The following is a 14,582-nucleotide window of genomic DNA, read 5'->3' as shown; positions in this document are numbered from 1 at the left end:
TCCAATTAAGAAATTAATTAATACTATTAATTTTTGTGATTGATTTTTGTTTCAATTAAAAAAATTGTTGAATCAATTAAGTTTTTAATTGAATATTTTTTAAAACTCAATTAAAACTTTAATTAGAAAAAATTTCGTGAAAAGTTTTTCTGTGTAGATATAGAAACGGGTAACACTCATTGATAAGAGAGAAGTTCACCATCAGTAGTATCACAATGGACTGAATAGTTTTGTCCGCCATAAATATAAACGGTTCTTGCAATTAGGCTTCGGTCGCTCACGAATCGCCTCAGTACCTACTTACAACCACACAAAAAAATGGACCAGCGGGTTATAACTAGATGGCTGTTTTTAATAATACGCAATCCATGGTGGAGGATACAAATGATATGGCTTGGGCGAACTGTCGGCCGAATGTACTTACGATTCATAGGCATCACAGTATCCACTTTCCAATTCATTGGCTTCCTTGACCGTTTTGTAAAACAAAAGCTCGGCATAGATTTTTGGATTGTTTGGAGCAGTCTCAACAAATTTACGAATTACATAAATTCCCAAACGGCGCAGTTCTTCATGATGGGCATCGCGACCTGCATGCATGACTTCCTGGAATATACGGAAGAGGTTGGCCTGTAAATAAAAAAAATACATAAATTATTACAGTGGGCCGTAATAGGACAAAAATCATACATAACACAACCATTGTTCCATAACCATGCGCTATAAAATATTGGCTTTGATTGAGAAGGGGTACTATTTTCTTATTTAATAGCGTTCCCGATGTCTACTGAATTCAATAATGTGTTACACACCTTCTTGACTCTAACAGTAAAAGATAGACAGAATTATTAACATGGAGCATTTGTGAAGTTATCAAACAAAAAATCAACTGGAGAACTCTTTTAGTATGGTCTGGGAAAATCCCCTTACTGGCATCGGAAAACTATGAATTAAAAAAGGGTGAAGGTGCTCTCTATCGATCCCATTAAATTTCAAGTAAATCAGACAAGTTTCCAAAAATCCTTTCCTTATAATCATTTATTCACATCTTCTCCCACATTCCCTGTATTGTTTTAAAACAGAGACATCAGGGAGTGGCTTACTGCATGAAATGTCATCCATGGGATTATCTTGAATTAATACTACGACACCGACTCACTAAACTTCAACGAATAGTACACTACTTGATTTATTTTTTGTTAGCGACGCTTCAGATGTATTGTTATATGACCAGAGCCACCGTGGTGCAATGGTTAGCATGCCCGCCTTGCATACACAAGGTCGTGGGTTCGATTCCTGCTTTGACCGATCACCAAAAAGTTTTTCAGCGGTGGATTATCCCACCTCAGTAATGCTGGTGACATTACTGAGGGTTTCAAAACTTCTCTAAGTGGTTTCACTGCTATGTGGAACGCCGTTCGGACTCGGCAATAAAAAGGAGGTCCCTCGTCATTGAGCTTAACATGGAATCGGGCAGCACTCAGGGATAAGAGAGAAGTTCACCACTGTGGTATCACAATGGACTGAATAGTCTAAGTGAGCCTGATACATCGGGCTGCCACATAATCTAACCTAACCTATATGACCAGATCTGGGCCTCAATATTCTCTAGACATGATCTTATTTTTATGGTGTACGATATCCCAGTACAGCGATCCGTGGAGACTTTTTCTTAAGGGATTTTTCACGGATTGATTACAATGAACTGGAGAATCTTCGCTTTTCACTTAATTGGGAGGATATTTTTCTGGCGAACAATGTAGACGATCAGGTTTCTCTGTTCCAGGACAATATTACGTTTCAATATTTGCGAGCAATACCTTGAAGGCTAAGTTTCGTACGAAATCTAGCCGTGATGAGAGAATAGAGTATGTGTTTATTGAACTTGTGTCTACTTCTAGGAAAATTTTAGTTGGACGTTGTTATCGACCCAATAATACAATAAGTTTGGATCAGTTTCAGATTAAATTAGGATCCATTACATTGGGGTATGAAGACGTAATTATTACCGGTGATTTTAATTCGAATATTCTCGTCAATTCCACATTAACACATAATATGTTGGCTATTGGGTTATATACAACTAATAATACGAATCCAACACACTTTTCATCCTCTTCTAACACTCTTTTGGATTTGTTCTTTGTCAATGATTTGTCTGACGTCCTTCTATACGACCAGATTTCGGCTCCTTGTTTCTCGAAACACGACCTTATATTCCTGTCTTATAAACTTGAACTGCAAAAGGATCAGATCGAATACACGTACCGTGATTTTCGTAATTTGAATTATATTGAACTGCAGGATATGTTTGGACAAATAAATTGGCATGACATGTACGAACTCATCTCTGTTGACCAGCAATTTAATTTTTTGCGGAATGCTACATGTGAACTTTATAACGCGACTGTGCCTATTAAGAGGATCAAAGTGAAATCAAGTACTAGTCCATGGTTTAACGACACAATTAAGACTGCTATTAGGGAAAGGGATATTCCATACTCTCGATGGAAACGCTTTAGATTACCACAACTTCTAGAGGAGTATCGATCGGCGAGGAGAATAGCGAACAGATATATTAATGCGGCGAAAACCGAATATTACGATATGCGTTTGAATTCTGCTGTAGATTCCAGGGACAAGTGGAAGATTATACATGATATAGGTGTTGGGAAGTCTAGGTCATCGAGCATTTATCAAGGTGATCCTTGAACGAGATGTATTCTAATATCACTGCCCCTCCGACAGACATATCCTTCTATAACACGGATGACGGTATAGGAGGAAACTTACCTGAGAGAAACGATTTCGAGTTCAGGAGCGTTACCGAAGATGAGGTCATAGAGAGTTTTTTCATGGTTAAGTCAAATGCTATTGGCCTGGATGGGATGGAACCCAGATTTATACGAATACTGCTCCCTCAACGTATACCTCTTTTCACCTACTTTTTTTAACACAATTCTGACTTCCAGCACTTATAACTTGTTATCTGAAAGGCAGTCCGGTTTCCGCAGAGATCACAGTTGTGTGAGTGCACTGGTCGAAGTTTCAGAATCAATTAGGAGAAATATTGATGAGAACCATGTTAGTTTTCTTGTCCTCTTAGATCACTCAAAGGCTTTCGATACTGTTGATCACACAATTTTATGTCTGAAACTTCAAAGATTTTTCAATTTCTCGCCTACTGCTACCTCTCTTATTACTTCCTATCTTAACAATCGGTTACAGACGGTTTACACCGGATATACTTTTCCATTGCCATTACCAGTTACGAAAGGGGTTCCACAGGGTTCTATAATTGGACCTCTATTATTTTGCATGTACGCCAATGACCTCCCTCTTGAAATAGTCCATTGTCAGATGCTTATGTATGCAGATGACATACAAATCTTTTTAAGTAGTCCGGTAGGTGATGCTAGTGAGTGTTTTGGGGAAACTTAACCACGACCTTGATCGTGTGTTTCGATGGGCAAGGGCCAATGGTCTGCTACTAAATCCACTAAAGTCTAAATGTTTGATTATACACAAGAATAGATGGTTAGAAAATCGATGTAGTCACTAGTGCTAAGAAGTTAGGAGTGGTATTCAATATCACTTTGAGTTGGTCGAGTCATGTAAAAACGGTCGTTGGACAGACATATGCTAAATTACGTTCTTTATGGGTTACTCATTCCTACACACCAGTCAATATTTACGGATCTAAACTCTTCGCGAATTGTGACTCCGTGAGCAATATTATAGTTCGTTATGTGTATGGGTTACGTAGGACCGATCATGTTTCGCATGTTCCAGACTCCCTCTTAGGCTTTAGTTTTAATACCCTGCGTAATGTCAAACCATTAGTATTTCTACATAAATTGATTTACAGACGAAAACCAAGCTATCTCTATGATAGAATTCGGTTTACCAGATCTGATAGGAATATAATACCCTTTAGAAGGACAAGTCTTGTATCCGAATTACAGTTCTTTATTGGCACGATACGTCTCTGGAACACTCTACCACCCGATATACAATGCATCAGCAACGCATCATCTTTTAAGAAGAGTATTCAAAATGTATTTCACAATTAGAATATTTAATATTAAATTTTTGCTTGTAGATATAATATTGACTCACAAGTTCAATCATGCAATGGATTTGAATATTAAAAGTAATTTTCTTCATTTTTTCTTTAATATTATATTAACAAAATCCAATGGTTCGATATATTGCACAATTTCACATAGAAGTGCATTAGAAAATATCGATATATTTCGTTTTAATTTGTTTAAAACCGCTGAATTAATGATAAATTCGTGAACGCGTACACTTCATCTAATTTTAACCAAGAGAATAAAACGCATTCATACTGTCTTGCAAGTTTATACTGAATAACATTTATTGCAAAATTACCCAAACAAACCTATTGTTGTCCAATTTTCGTAAATGTAAATCCATTCCATTAATAAATAATAGATTTGTTTTATCGCGCTTTTAAAAATGTTTTGATACTATCAATACGATTTTATTTATTGTATTTTTTGATGTTAAAAAATAATACCACATTCAAAACTTTATTTCCCTAATTATTTCTTACATACACTGAAAAAAAGCATGTCCGGTTCCAAAGATTTTGTACACTAATGATTTTGGTATTGATTCCGAGTCAAATTTGAATTTATTAGTTTTTCATATTTTTCTTCAGGAATGAAATGAAATAAAGTGTTGAAAAACATCTTCAATTTTTGAACGCTTTTTTGGTTTGTGGTCAAGTTACAAAAACTACGCAAATTTAAAGACTATTTCATTAATTTTAAGAATTTTTTAGCCTTCTTTCATGTAAAGATAACCATTTTTAAGTTGAATCAATTAACTAGAAGAACAAAACGACTTTATCGGCTTTTGGACAAGCAAAAGAGTTTACATAAGAGAAATTCACAAATGCTATTATAACCAAAATTCGCGTTTGTATTTTAAAGACATGAAATCTTTGGCCTCACGACAATATTTTTTCAGTGTTCAAAGCAATTTACATCAACTATTTTAATTTAGTAATATCATAATAACTTTAGAATATTATAATAGCTTAAAAAGGATAAACGAGTCAAATGCTAATATTCCTAATAATTTAGTGACTGTTTATCTAATGAATCTGTATCTGTATCTACCATTAGATTTAAAGTTTACGATAACTTTTATGAATATGAGGAAACAAACTTTACAACAAGGTGTATTTGATGCAAAAATGCCCGCATAATGGCTGAAAACATTATTGTTCCAATTGAGCTTTGAAATATGTGGAAAACCTTATTCTGACAGCAAGGCTTAGATAAAAACGCCGTTTTATTCTTATTTCAATAGAAACATGTTGAAAATAAAAAAGCCAAAAAAAAGCTAAAATGGTCAGGAAAAAAAGCCAGAAAAAAACTAAAAGCTAAATGCATTTTTTTCCCCGCTAAACGACTTCAAAAAATGCAAAATCTAGCGGGAAAATAGCTAAATTGGCAACGCCGGCTAGGAGACATGCTAATTCCGTGATTAAAAGATCCAAGATTGCTTATTATAATGATAGATTTCACACAGCATTAGGAACGAAAAATACATGGAAGACCATAAGAGAGATTGGAGTCGTGAATTCTACTAAGAGGAGATGCAATCAGGATGCTAATATTCTGAATTACCAATTTACAGGATTTACGGCACCCAAGTACTACGATTTCGGTAGGAATTTACCGTAGTTGGTAGTAGATACTGATTTTGAATTTAGTTGTGTGACGGAGACTGATGTGTTTCGCTCTTTCTGTGAGGTGAAATCAAACTCGATAGGATACGACAATATTGATCCGAGGTTTATTAAAATTCTACTTCCTGCAATATTACCATATGTGACGTATATTTTTAATTCCATTTTAACATCAAGTTACTTTCCTAGATTTTGGCGACATGCTAAGGTAATCCCAATTCCGAGGGGAAATTCCGAATTTCGGCCTATTTCTTTATTGCCTTTTTATCCAAGATTTTTGAGAAAATTGTACAGAGACAAATGACAGAATATATTTCTTTTAATGATCTTTTAGTCGTCAGCCAATCTGGATTTCGCTCGGGTCATAGTTGTGTGACTGCTTTGGCTGATGTCTGCGAGGATTTGAGAAAGGAACAAGATAGTGGGAAGGTATCTGCGCTCGTATTACTTGATCACTCAAAGGCATTTGACATAGTGGAACACGACCTTCTATGTCTCAAATTGAGATACCTTTTTAATTTCTCTCGAAGCGCGACGCGTCTTTTAGCATCGTATTTTGCTGGAAGGGTACAGACGGTTTATACGGGAAATGGAATATCAGACCCATTCCACATGTCACGAGGTGTTCCACAGAGTTCGACGCTAGGGCCACTTCTTTTCTCGGTATATATTTATGATTTACCAGGCATTTTACTCAATAGCAAGATTCATATGTATGCTGACGATATTCAGATATATCTTGCCCAGGATCTTAATTCTTACGAGATCCTGATTAGGAGGCTTAATGATGATCTGGCAGCCATTCATAGGTGGGCGACTAATGGTCTATTCCTTAATCCATTGAAGTCAAAGTGCTAAGTGCTACACAGGCGGGGCTTACAGATTCCTTATGAACCTGATATCAGAATTGATGGACAACGAATAGGCATTGTTTCTTCTGTTAGAAACCTTGGCATTGTCATGAATAGTACGAGTAAGTTGTCGTGGACGGATCCTATTACTATTAAGGTAGGTCATGCATATGATAAGTTGAGATCATTATGGTTTGCACAAAAGTTGACTCCATTGAGGACTAGGATTCTGCATGCTAAGACATATGCCATGCCCTCTTTGTTATACGGATGCGAATTGTTTGCTGGTTGTGACGCGGCAAGCAAACGTAAACGTAATGGTGTAGTAAGATACGTATACGGATTGATGCGTTATAACCCTATTTCACGATATAGATCCTTAATACTTGGGGTATCATTTGATGATATGAAGGTATTCCTTCACAAAATAATCAACTCGGGTCAACCACGGTATTTATATGAGAAGCTTCGTTTTAATAGATCTACCAGCGGTAAGTAAATTGTTCCAATGCGGTATCGAAGCCTAGTCTCTGAGTGGCATTTCTTTGTTTACACCATACGTCTCTGGAATAATCTACCTAATAATTTGCAGCAAACTAATAACACAATGAAATTTAAAAAATTAATTTTTGCTCGTTACTAGTAGTCTTTACAAACTAATTAATCCATTTATCAATCATTTACACATATTATATTTTAACTGTATTTTTTTTTACTTGATACTTTAAATTTATTTATTTAATAATTACTTTGTTTTAAACACACAAAATGTTCAAAACTTTTTCCAATTTATTAAACCTTTCAATTTAATTTTAAACATATTTTCATTTTTATCAAAATTTTGTAATCATTTCATTATGTTTTAAGATAAATTATTATTATCATGATTCATTTTTGCTTTTAAAATTTATTACGGATATTTTTTTATTAAAATTCCTGTGCTTTAATTATAAGACTTTAATCTTGTTGTACAGGATATGCTTAAATAAATAAATCCCCTTGCCAATTAAATATCGATTTTTTTTGTCCAGAGATAATACTAAACTTCCCCAAAATTTGCAGAAAATCGGGCAACTTTTCTTCAATTTTCAAAAAGTTGGACAAGGAGAAGTCCCCGCTCTAATATTAAAACTCAAGTAACTCATATGAACTTCATAACCTTCCCCCACGTCCTTTATAAATTTCAAATAAATCGAAGAAGTTTAGTTTTTTCACTGTACACTCAAAAAAAAAGTGGCACTAAAGCCAATTTAATTATATTTAAGTTCATGGAATTATTATCCTTTGAGAACGTTTTCTTGACTTTTTGTTTTTATGCGTGTTAGTTAAATAAACTAAAAAATTGTACACAAATGAAACTAAATTCGTGTCTCCCACAAAATAGTTCAGATTTTTTTAAAATTTGTAAATTTTAATAAAAATGCGACATTTTTGCAATTTGAACTCCGATTTTTTCTTCGCACTACGATATTTTCTTTTACAAGTGCAAACAAATAATTACTTCAAATAAATGTTCGTGACTTCTTCGGCTGGACACAGTAACACAGTTTAGTGAACATTTTCTCAAATTACCTTAATTTTTCTAAAATTTACCAAAAAAATTTCACTGGTTTTTGAGTGTACTTAAAAAAGTCGCGCAAAAGGAGTTTCCCCTCCACGATCAAGTACCGAAAAAGTGGAGGATCCTTGTCTAAACACCACGCCAACCTTCCATGAAAATTTCAATCAAATCTGATAACTTTGGTCAAATTTTCAAAAAATCGGGCTAGGGGAGGTCGCCCTCTCTGACCGAATATTATTGAAATTTTCAAGCACAATGAAACCTCTGGATCTGGACAACCTGACACTTCCGAGTGGATAATTTTTGTGGGATTTTGAGATTTCCACAAACCGTTGATAAATCCAGTAGAATTTAATGCCCGGTTGTACTTACTAAATGCAGTTCACGAATGTACATCTCTCATAGAAGAAAAAATGAACTAAAAGTAAAGAACACAATCATTGGCGCTAAATCATGACTATTTTAACCATACAGGACATAGTTCTTTCTTGCGTGCTTACAAACTGCAGTTTTTAGTCCGAGGTTCGATTCTCGCTCTGGACGAAAAATTTGAAAAACTTATAAAATCCCACATTTGCGTTTACAATGTTTGTATTACATAAAAATGTGCTGAGAACTAAATAAAGTAAGTGAGAATGAAAAATATTTGTGGGAAGATGCCAAAATTAATAAAAGAGTCTGAAAATTTAAAAGTTGGAGTTAGTCTTTTAATTAAATTGTTTTCACATCTTATAAATGAGTAAACTTTCATTACAAAAATTTTATATTTTCCTGCCAATTACACTCCCTTACATCGAAGAGTAAATGGTAAACGATGGTTGCTTGTGTTTCTATGGAAATTAACTCCAACTGGCCCCAGTCTTACTACACCGAAAAAAAAGTGAACTGTTTTATAAGAAGAATGAACTACCTCGCACGAAAATTGAACTAAATTTTACTCCACACTTTGAGATTTCCACAAAGCGTTGTTAAAACCAGGAAATTTTAATGCACTGTTGTAGTTTTTAACTGCAGTTCACGAAATTACATCATCTCATAGAAGAAAAAATTAACTAAAAGTAAAGAAGAAAATCATTGGCGCCAAACCATGACCATTTCAACCATACAGTAGTTCATTCCTACTATTTTTGGGAATCGTAAGAAAATCTTCTTTTGCTTTAGTTCATATTGAACTTATGTGTACGGTCATTGAACCTTATACTCACGTTTAGTTCTTAAAATTTTTGGACATACTTAAAAAAAGTAAGATTTCATTAAGCTGTGGAAAATTTCGACAAAAATAATAAAATTTAACTACAAGCAAATAATGTTTTTCCAATAAAAATAAGTTAAATTTAGCGTTAGTTTAACTACGGACATTTTTTTTCTGTGTATAATTTTATTAATACGTTAGTACAATTTTTGTTTAACATTTTAATTCTAATTAAATTAGTTTTTTGATAGATATTCATTCCCACATTGTAAAAAAATTAAAGAAATACAAATCAAATCCAAGTAATGAGAGAACGTGATATATTTCATAAATGCTATACATGTTTCAGCTTCATTGCAACAGCTTGTAAAGAATTGAAAAAAAAAGTTTTTTTTTTCAGAATGACATCGAAGACATAATTAAAAATTACATTTAAAAAATACACGAGGCACAGTGATGAAAACGCTTAAAACTTCATTTCTAGTAACCAAATACACAGCCATCACCACCCACACACAAATGGCAATAAAAAAAGATACTCGAATAGGTCAGAATCTGCAGGATGGCTTCCTGTTGCTCAAAGGACACTGAAACAAAAATACAAGTTCCATGGCATGGTAAGCCAAGCCATTCCATCCACCAATGCCAGTTGCATTGTGCAATGTGCCGCATTATGGTGGAATACACGAAAAAAAAACAACAACAACCAAAGGCTTCAACAAATGGAAGGATACGATGGCAGAGATTTCCGTTAGTAATGAAATTAATTACAAGAAAAGTAAAACGAGTGCGCATTTTTACAAAGAATATCTCAAGTAATAATGAGACTTTTACGGAATAATAGCAGCAGGGCTGCTAGCGGCTACAAGGACCCAGGTAGCAGAGGCAAGAAGAAATGGCGAAGGATTAAAATAAAAACTCATTTGAGCAAACTATAATGTGTGTATGTGTTATAATTGTAATGTTTCTTTAGGTTTTCCAACAAAAAAAAAAATTTTTTTGCGAATTAAAATAAAATAAAAGAAATACAAAAAGGAGGTTGCAGCATGTGAGGGACAATAATGATTTATGAGGATTTAGTCTTCTCAAACAATTTTTGTGGTGTTTCATACAAACATAAACTTTGAAAATGAATTAAAAGATTCTAACTCTAATTTCTAGAATGGAGAGAAAAAAATTATAAAGTTTGCGTGGAACGTTAGTCCGTGCACAGAGGTTGAACATGTTGGAGGGCATTGTATACCCCCAGAAAAAAGACATCGAATTTTTATAGCAAGTTTGACAAATGTGCAGAGAAAGAAATTTAAAAAAAAGAATTTCCAAGAAAAATTTATTTTCAATTTAAAAAAAAAAAAAAAACAACTAAAAATTTAATTGATTCAACAAATTTTTGGATTGAAATAAAAAACAATCTCTAAATTTACTGTATTAATTAATTGTTTAATTGGATTAATTAAGTTTTTAATTGACCGTGGCGATTGATACTATCATTTCTGCAATTGAAGATATTTCAATTAAAAATTAATTGGTTCAATTAATATCGTGATTGAAGACAATTTTTTTTCCGTGTGGGAAAAATTTTCTTATTTAAATTATTTCTTGCTCACTGTAATGACATGAAGTAAAAATTAAACAAAAAAGTTTTTATACAAATGAAGTACTAACTATGCAAATAGTTCATATTTTCCCAATATGGATGAAGTTTGCTGAAACTGAGTTCATAAGTTCCTCAAATCAGCAAATGTTACTTAAATTGTGTCTGCTAGGACTTCATATAGCGCTAAAGACATTTCAACAATTTCTATTTTAATTTTTTTTTTTCAAAATATGAAATTTTATTAGACAAAAGAAAAAATAATAATTATATAATTTTTGACATAAAGTTTTGAAAAACATATCCTAATTTTGTACGAATGTTTGCATTGCAAAAGGTCAAAGGTCAAAGTAAAGACTATCGTATTTCATTGATTTTGAAGATTTTTTCCGAATTATTACAGTCAAGTTAACCTTAGTCAAACATTTTTTTTAAGTCGAATCACTTATATTTAAGGACAAAACGACTTCATTGAAAAGTTTATCGACAGAGAAACACGTCTTCTATTGTAAGCAAAATTCGCATTCGTATTTGAAGGACATAAAATCTTTGGCTTTACGAAAATATGTTTTCAGTGTAGGTGGAAAATCATACCTGCTATTGCAGGCCATCTCAAACTCTTCAATATATAACAATAGAGTTGCCGAACGCCGTGGTGGTATTTTGGGCCAATCCCGGCGAAGCGACGTATTGAGAGGATCGACACTTTGGTTTTTTAGTGGCAGACGCAAAAGTCCAACAGATTAGCTATTGTGCTAGAAATGGTGCGAAGAACCTCCATTTGAAGCCATTCTTTGTTGATGCGTGCTGAGTGAAATGGCGCTCAGTCCTATTGGAATATCTGCGGTGGTAATGTTTGCCGGCCCAGTGCCTCAATAATGTCAATAGGACATCTTCGATAATATTCTACAATTATTTTTACCCATGCTCGATGAATAGGAGCAGGGAGCGACCATTGGCAGTTATGGAGACATACATCATAACACCGGAGACGCTTGACCTCTTTGGCAAGTAAACCCGATCATTTTGTTTGTTCCATTCAATAACCAAATTCGATAATTCGCCACTTTTGCGTTGGCTCTTTTCAAGCTAGCTTCTTTTTGTGCATCGGTGAGGGTGAGGGGTTGCACTTTTTTGGATATCAATGGCTTCAGTACAAGCTCATTTCTCAATTTGCATCCATTCTCGCCACCATAGCGGTGTGTATTTCGTTCAAATCAGTCCTTCGTTTGTCGGATCTCCACCGAGACTTAAAAATGAACACAATCAAAGAGGAAATATCTAGATTTGTAGTAAAACATATCAGAAACAGAACCATACTAATCGCGAAGCCGGTAATTTACTCCAAATTTCCAGTCAACCTAGATGATTGCGCCGTTTCAAACCACTCGATTTATAAACTTGCTTTAATATAATAAACCCTCAATTCAAATAAAAATTTTACAACAATAATTGTTTTAGCTCAACTATATAAGTCTTACGATATTTGAATTTCTATCGGTTAGGTTAGGTGGCAGCCCGATGTATCAGGCTCACTTAGACTATTCAGTCCATTGTGATACCACGAATTTCTATAAATCTGCTGATGTTAATAAATAAACTATTGGTTAGTAACTTCTAGAGACTTACCCCCATTTTCATGAAGCACCGATAGTGCTACGTTAGCTAACGACCTTTTAAACCGTACTATGGACAAATCTGCCATCTTGCTAATATAGTCAAAATGCCAGTTAGGAACTTAACTGCTAAAAATTGTTCAGTTAAAGTTAACCGGAGAGAAGTTAAAGTCTAACGGAGCTACATGAAATTGGCCGTTATTGTGATATAAGTTAGTTTGCTTAAATAATTAATAAAAACAAAAATTGTTGGATCATTTCGGAAGTTTTTAACGTTTTTTCGTCCACATTTTGGGCTACCACTTTAAAGGTACCGAGCATTGCTTTTGTCCAGCCAAATGTAATGCAAACACACTATCACGTTTGAATACCACAATGAATAATTTTATTTCTATTATTTATTTGTAAGCTTGTAAACAATAAAATTAACTGCCACTGAATAAATCTCTCAGCTGTCAGACGGGCGCTTTAGAAATGATACAACCTGAAGGTGGTTGCAATACGTATCAGCCACCCAGTAATGGTATGACTAATAGGAAACATTTCTAACGACCACGGTCATAAATCGATAAACTGCTTATTGAATTTAGCTCTTAGAACAACTTAATTTCGATTTAAGCCTAAAGAAATATCCGAAAAGTCCCTTTTCTCCCATTCTTCATAGCATATCAGTATAAAATCATAAAAAGAAAAACATCAAAATATAAAATAAAATAAATATAAATTATAAGTGGTCTGTGTAAATTTTTCAGGCACCTAAGGATTTATAACGTCTGCAGGGTTATGACTCTGGAATGAGTTCGGGTTTGGGTTGCTTTCGTCGAGGCGAAGGTGGTGTGGATGATGACGGTGCTGCTGGCATTCGTGTTGGCCATGCTAAGGACTATTGTTAATGCCTAAAGTCGTTATTGTTTATATCTGGTTTTGAAACGTAAAGGGGGAGAGAGAGAGATTAAAAGTTCAAGTTCATTTAATTTGTTTCGAACCAGAAGAATAGGTCTTAAATACCAAGAAGTAGAAACATTAAAACCGCCATAAAAATATCCAACTAACATGTGGCGACAACAATGAGGTTGGTATAATAATTCCGGAATACCTTTAAGTCGAAAGTAGCAAAAAATGGTCGAAAAGATAACTAAAAAATCGCATTCCTTTATATCCACTAAATTTCAAGCTGATCCCAAAAACAATAATGATTTTCATTCATTAGATTCGATTTCCTTCTATGTAATTATGTATTTAATTAAATGTTAAGTATAAAAATATTTATTTTTATTTTGTTTTTATTTGTGTTGTATGTTAATCAAATTTTTTTCTACTTTTTCATATGTTTCTTCTGAAAGTCGAACCTTTTGTAAGGGGATAGTTAGGATAACTAAAAAATCTCATTCCTATATATCCACCTAATTTCAATCCGACCCAAAGACAATAATGAATGAAATTTAATGTAGATTCGATTTCCTTCTATGTAATTAGGTATTTAATTAATTAACTAAAAGGTCCATTGTAAAATACGATTTTTTTTGAAAATTTTGATTTTCCGCATTGATTATTCGTCATCTTATTACCTTTCGTTTAAGTACCAACAACGTTATAATCGGACATTTCTAACTCGAGATATATTGTATTTAGTGAAAAAAGAGCGAAAATTTAAAAATAACGGGATATCTCAAAAACTTTTCCATAAAAAACTTTAAATTTTTTTTTTCGAATTCACCAGCTCAAAATACGTAAGAAAAGTTGATTTTCATCAAGTGTACATGATTTTTTTTGTAAACTAGTTTTATTTTTCCATTAGATGAAACAATTTCCTGGTAATGTTACAAGATCACTCTTTCTTATGAGCTTCCCCATTATAATTATAGTTGGCTTTTTTTTTAGATTTGAGGCAAAATTTAATGAACCAATTAATTTATGGAACTTCCTAATAAAATTTTCAATCAGTTTTTTATTTGGAAATATTTTTTTAATTAAAAATGTTAAGTTTTTAATTTTCTTAATTGACTTTAGTTTTTAATTTGATCAAAAAGTTAAAGTTGAAAA

The 14,582-nt window shown here is 33.5% G+C and overlaps 1 protein-coding gene across 1 annotated transcript in view; it reads right to left on the bottom strand.

The window, feature by feature from the left end:
• timeout (circadian regulator timeout) overlaps nt 1–14,582 on the bottom strand; it is a 1,081,463-nt gene that overhangs the window by 21,731 nt on the left and 1,045,150 nt on the right. The window contains exon 15 of the mRNA XM_075291454.1: nt 425–630. Coding sequence (XP_075147569.1) covers nt 425–630 — 206 coding nt within the window. The remainder of the gene's footprint in view (nt 1–424; nt 631–14,582) is intronic.

Source organism: Haematobia irritans, chromosome 1 (genome assembly GCF_050003625.1).
Source record: "Haematobia irritans isolate KBUSLIRL chromosome 1, ASM5000362v1, whole genome shotgun sequence".
Lineage (NCBI taxonomy): Eukaryota > Metazoa > Arthropoda > Insecta > Diptera > Muscidae > Haematobia > Haematobia irritans.
The sequence above is the reverse complement of the archived record's forward strand: the minus strand, read 5'-3'. Positions and strand labels throughout refer to the sequence as shown.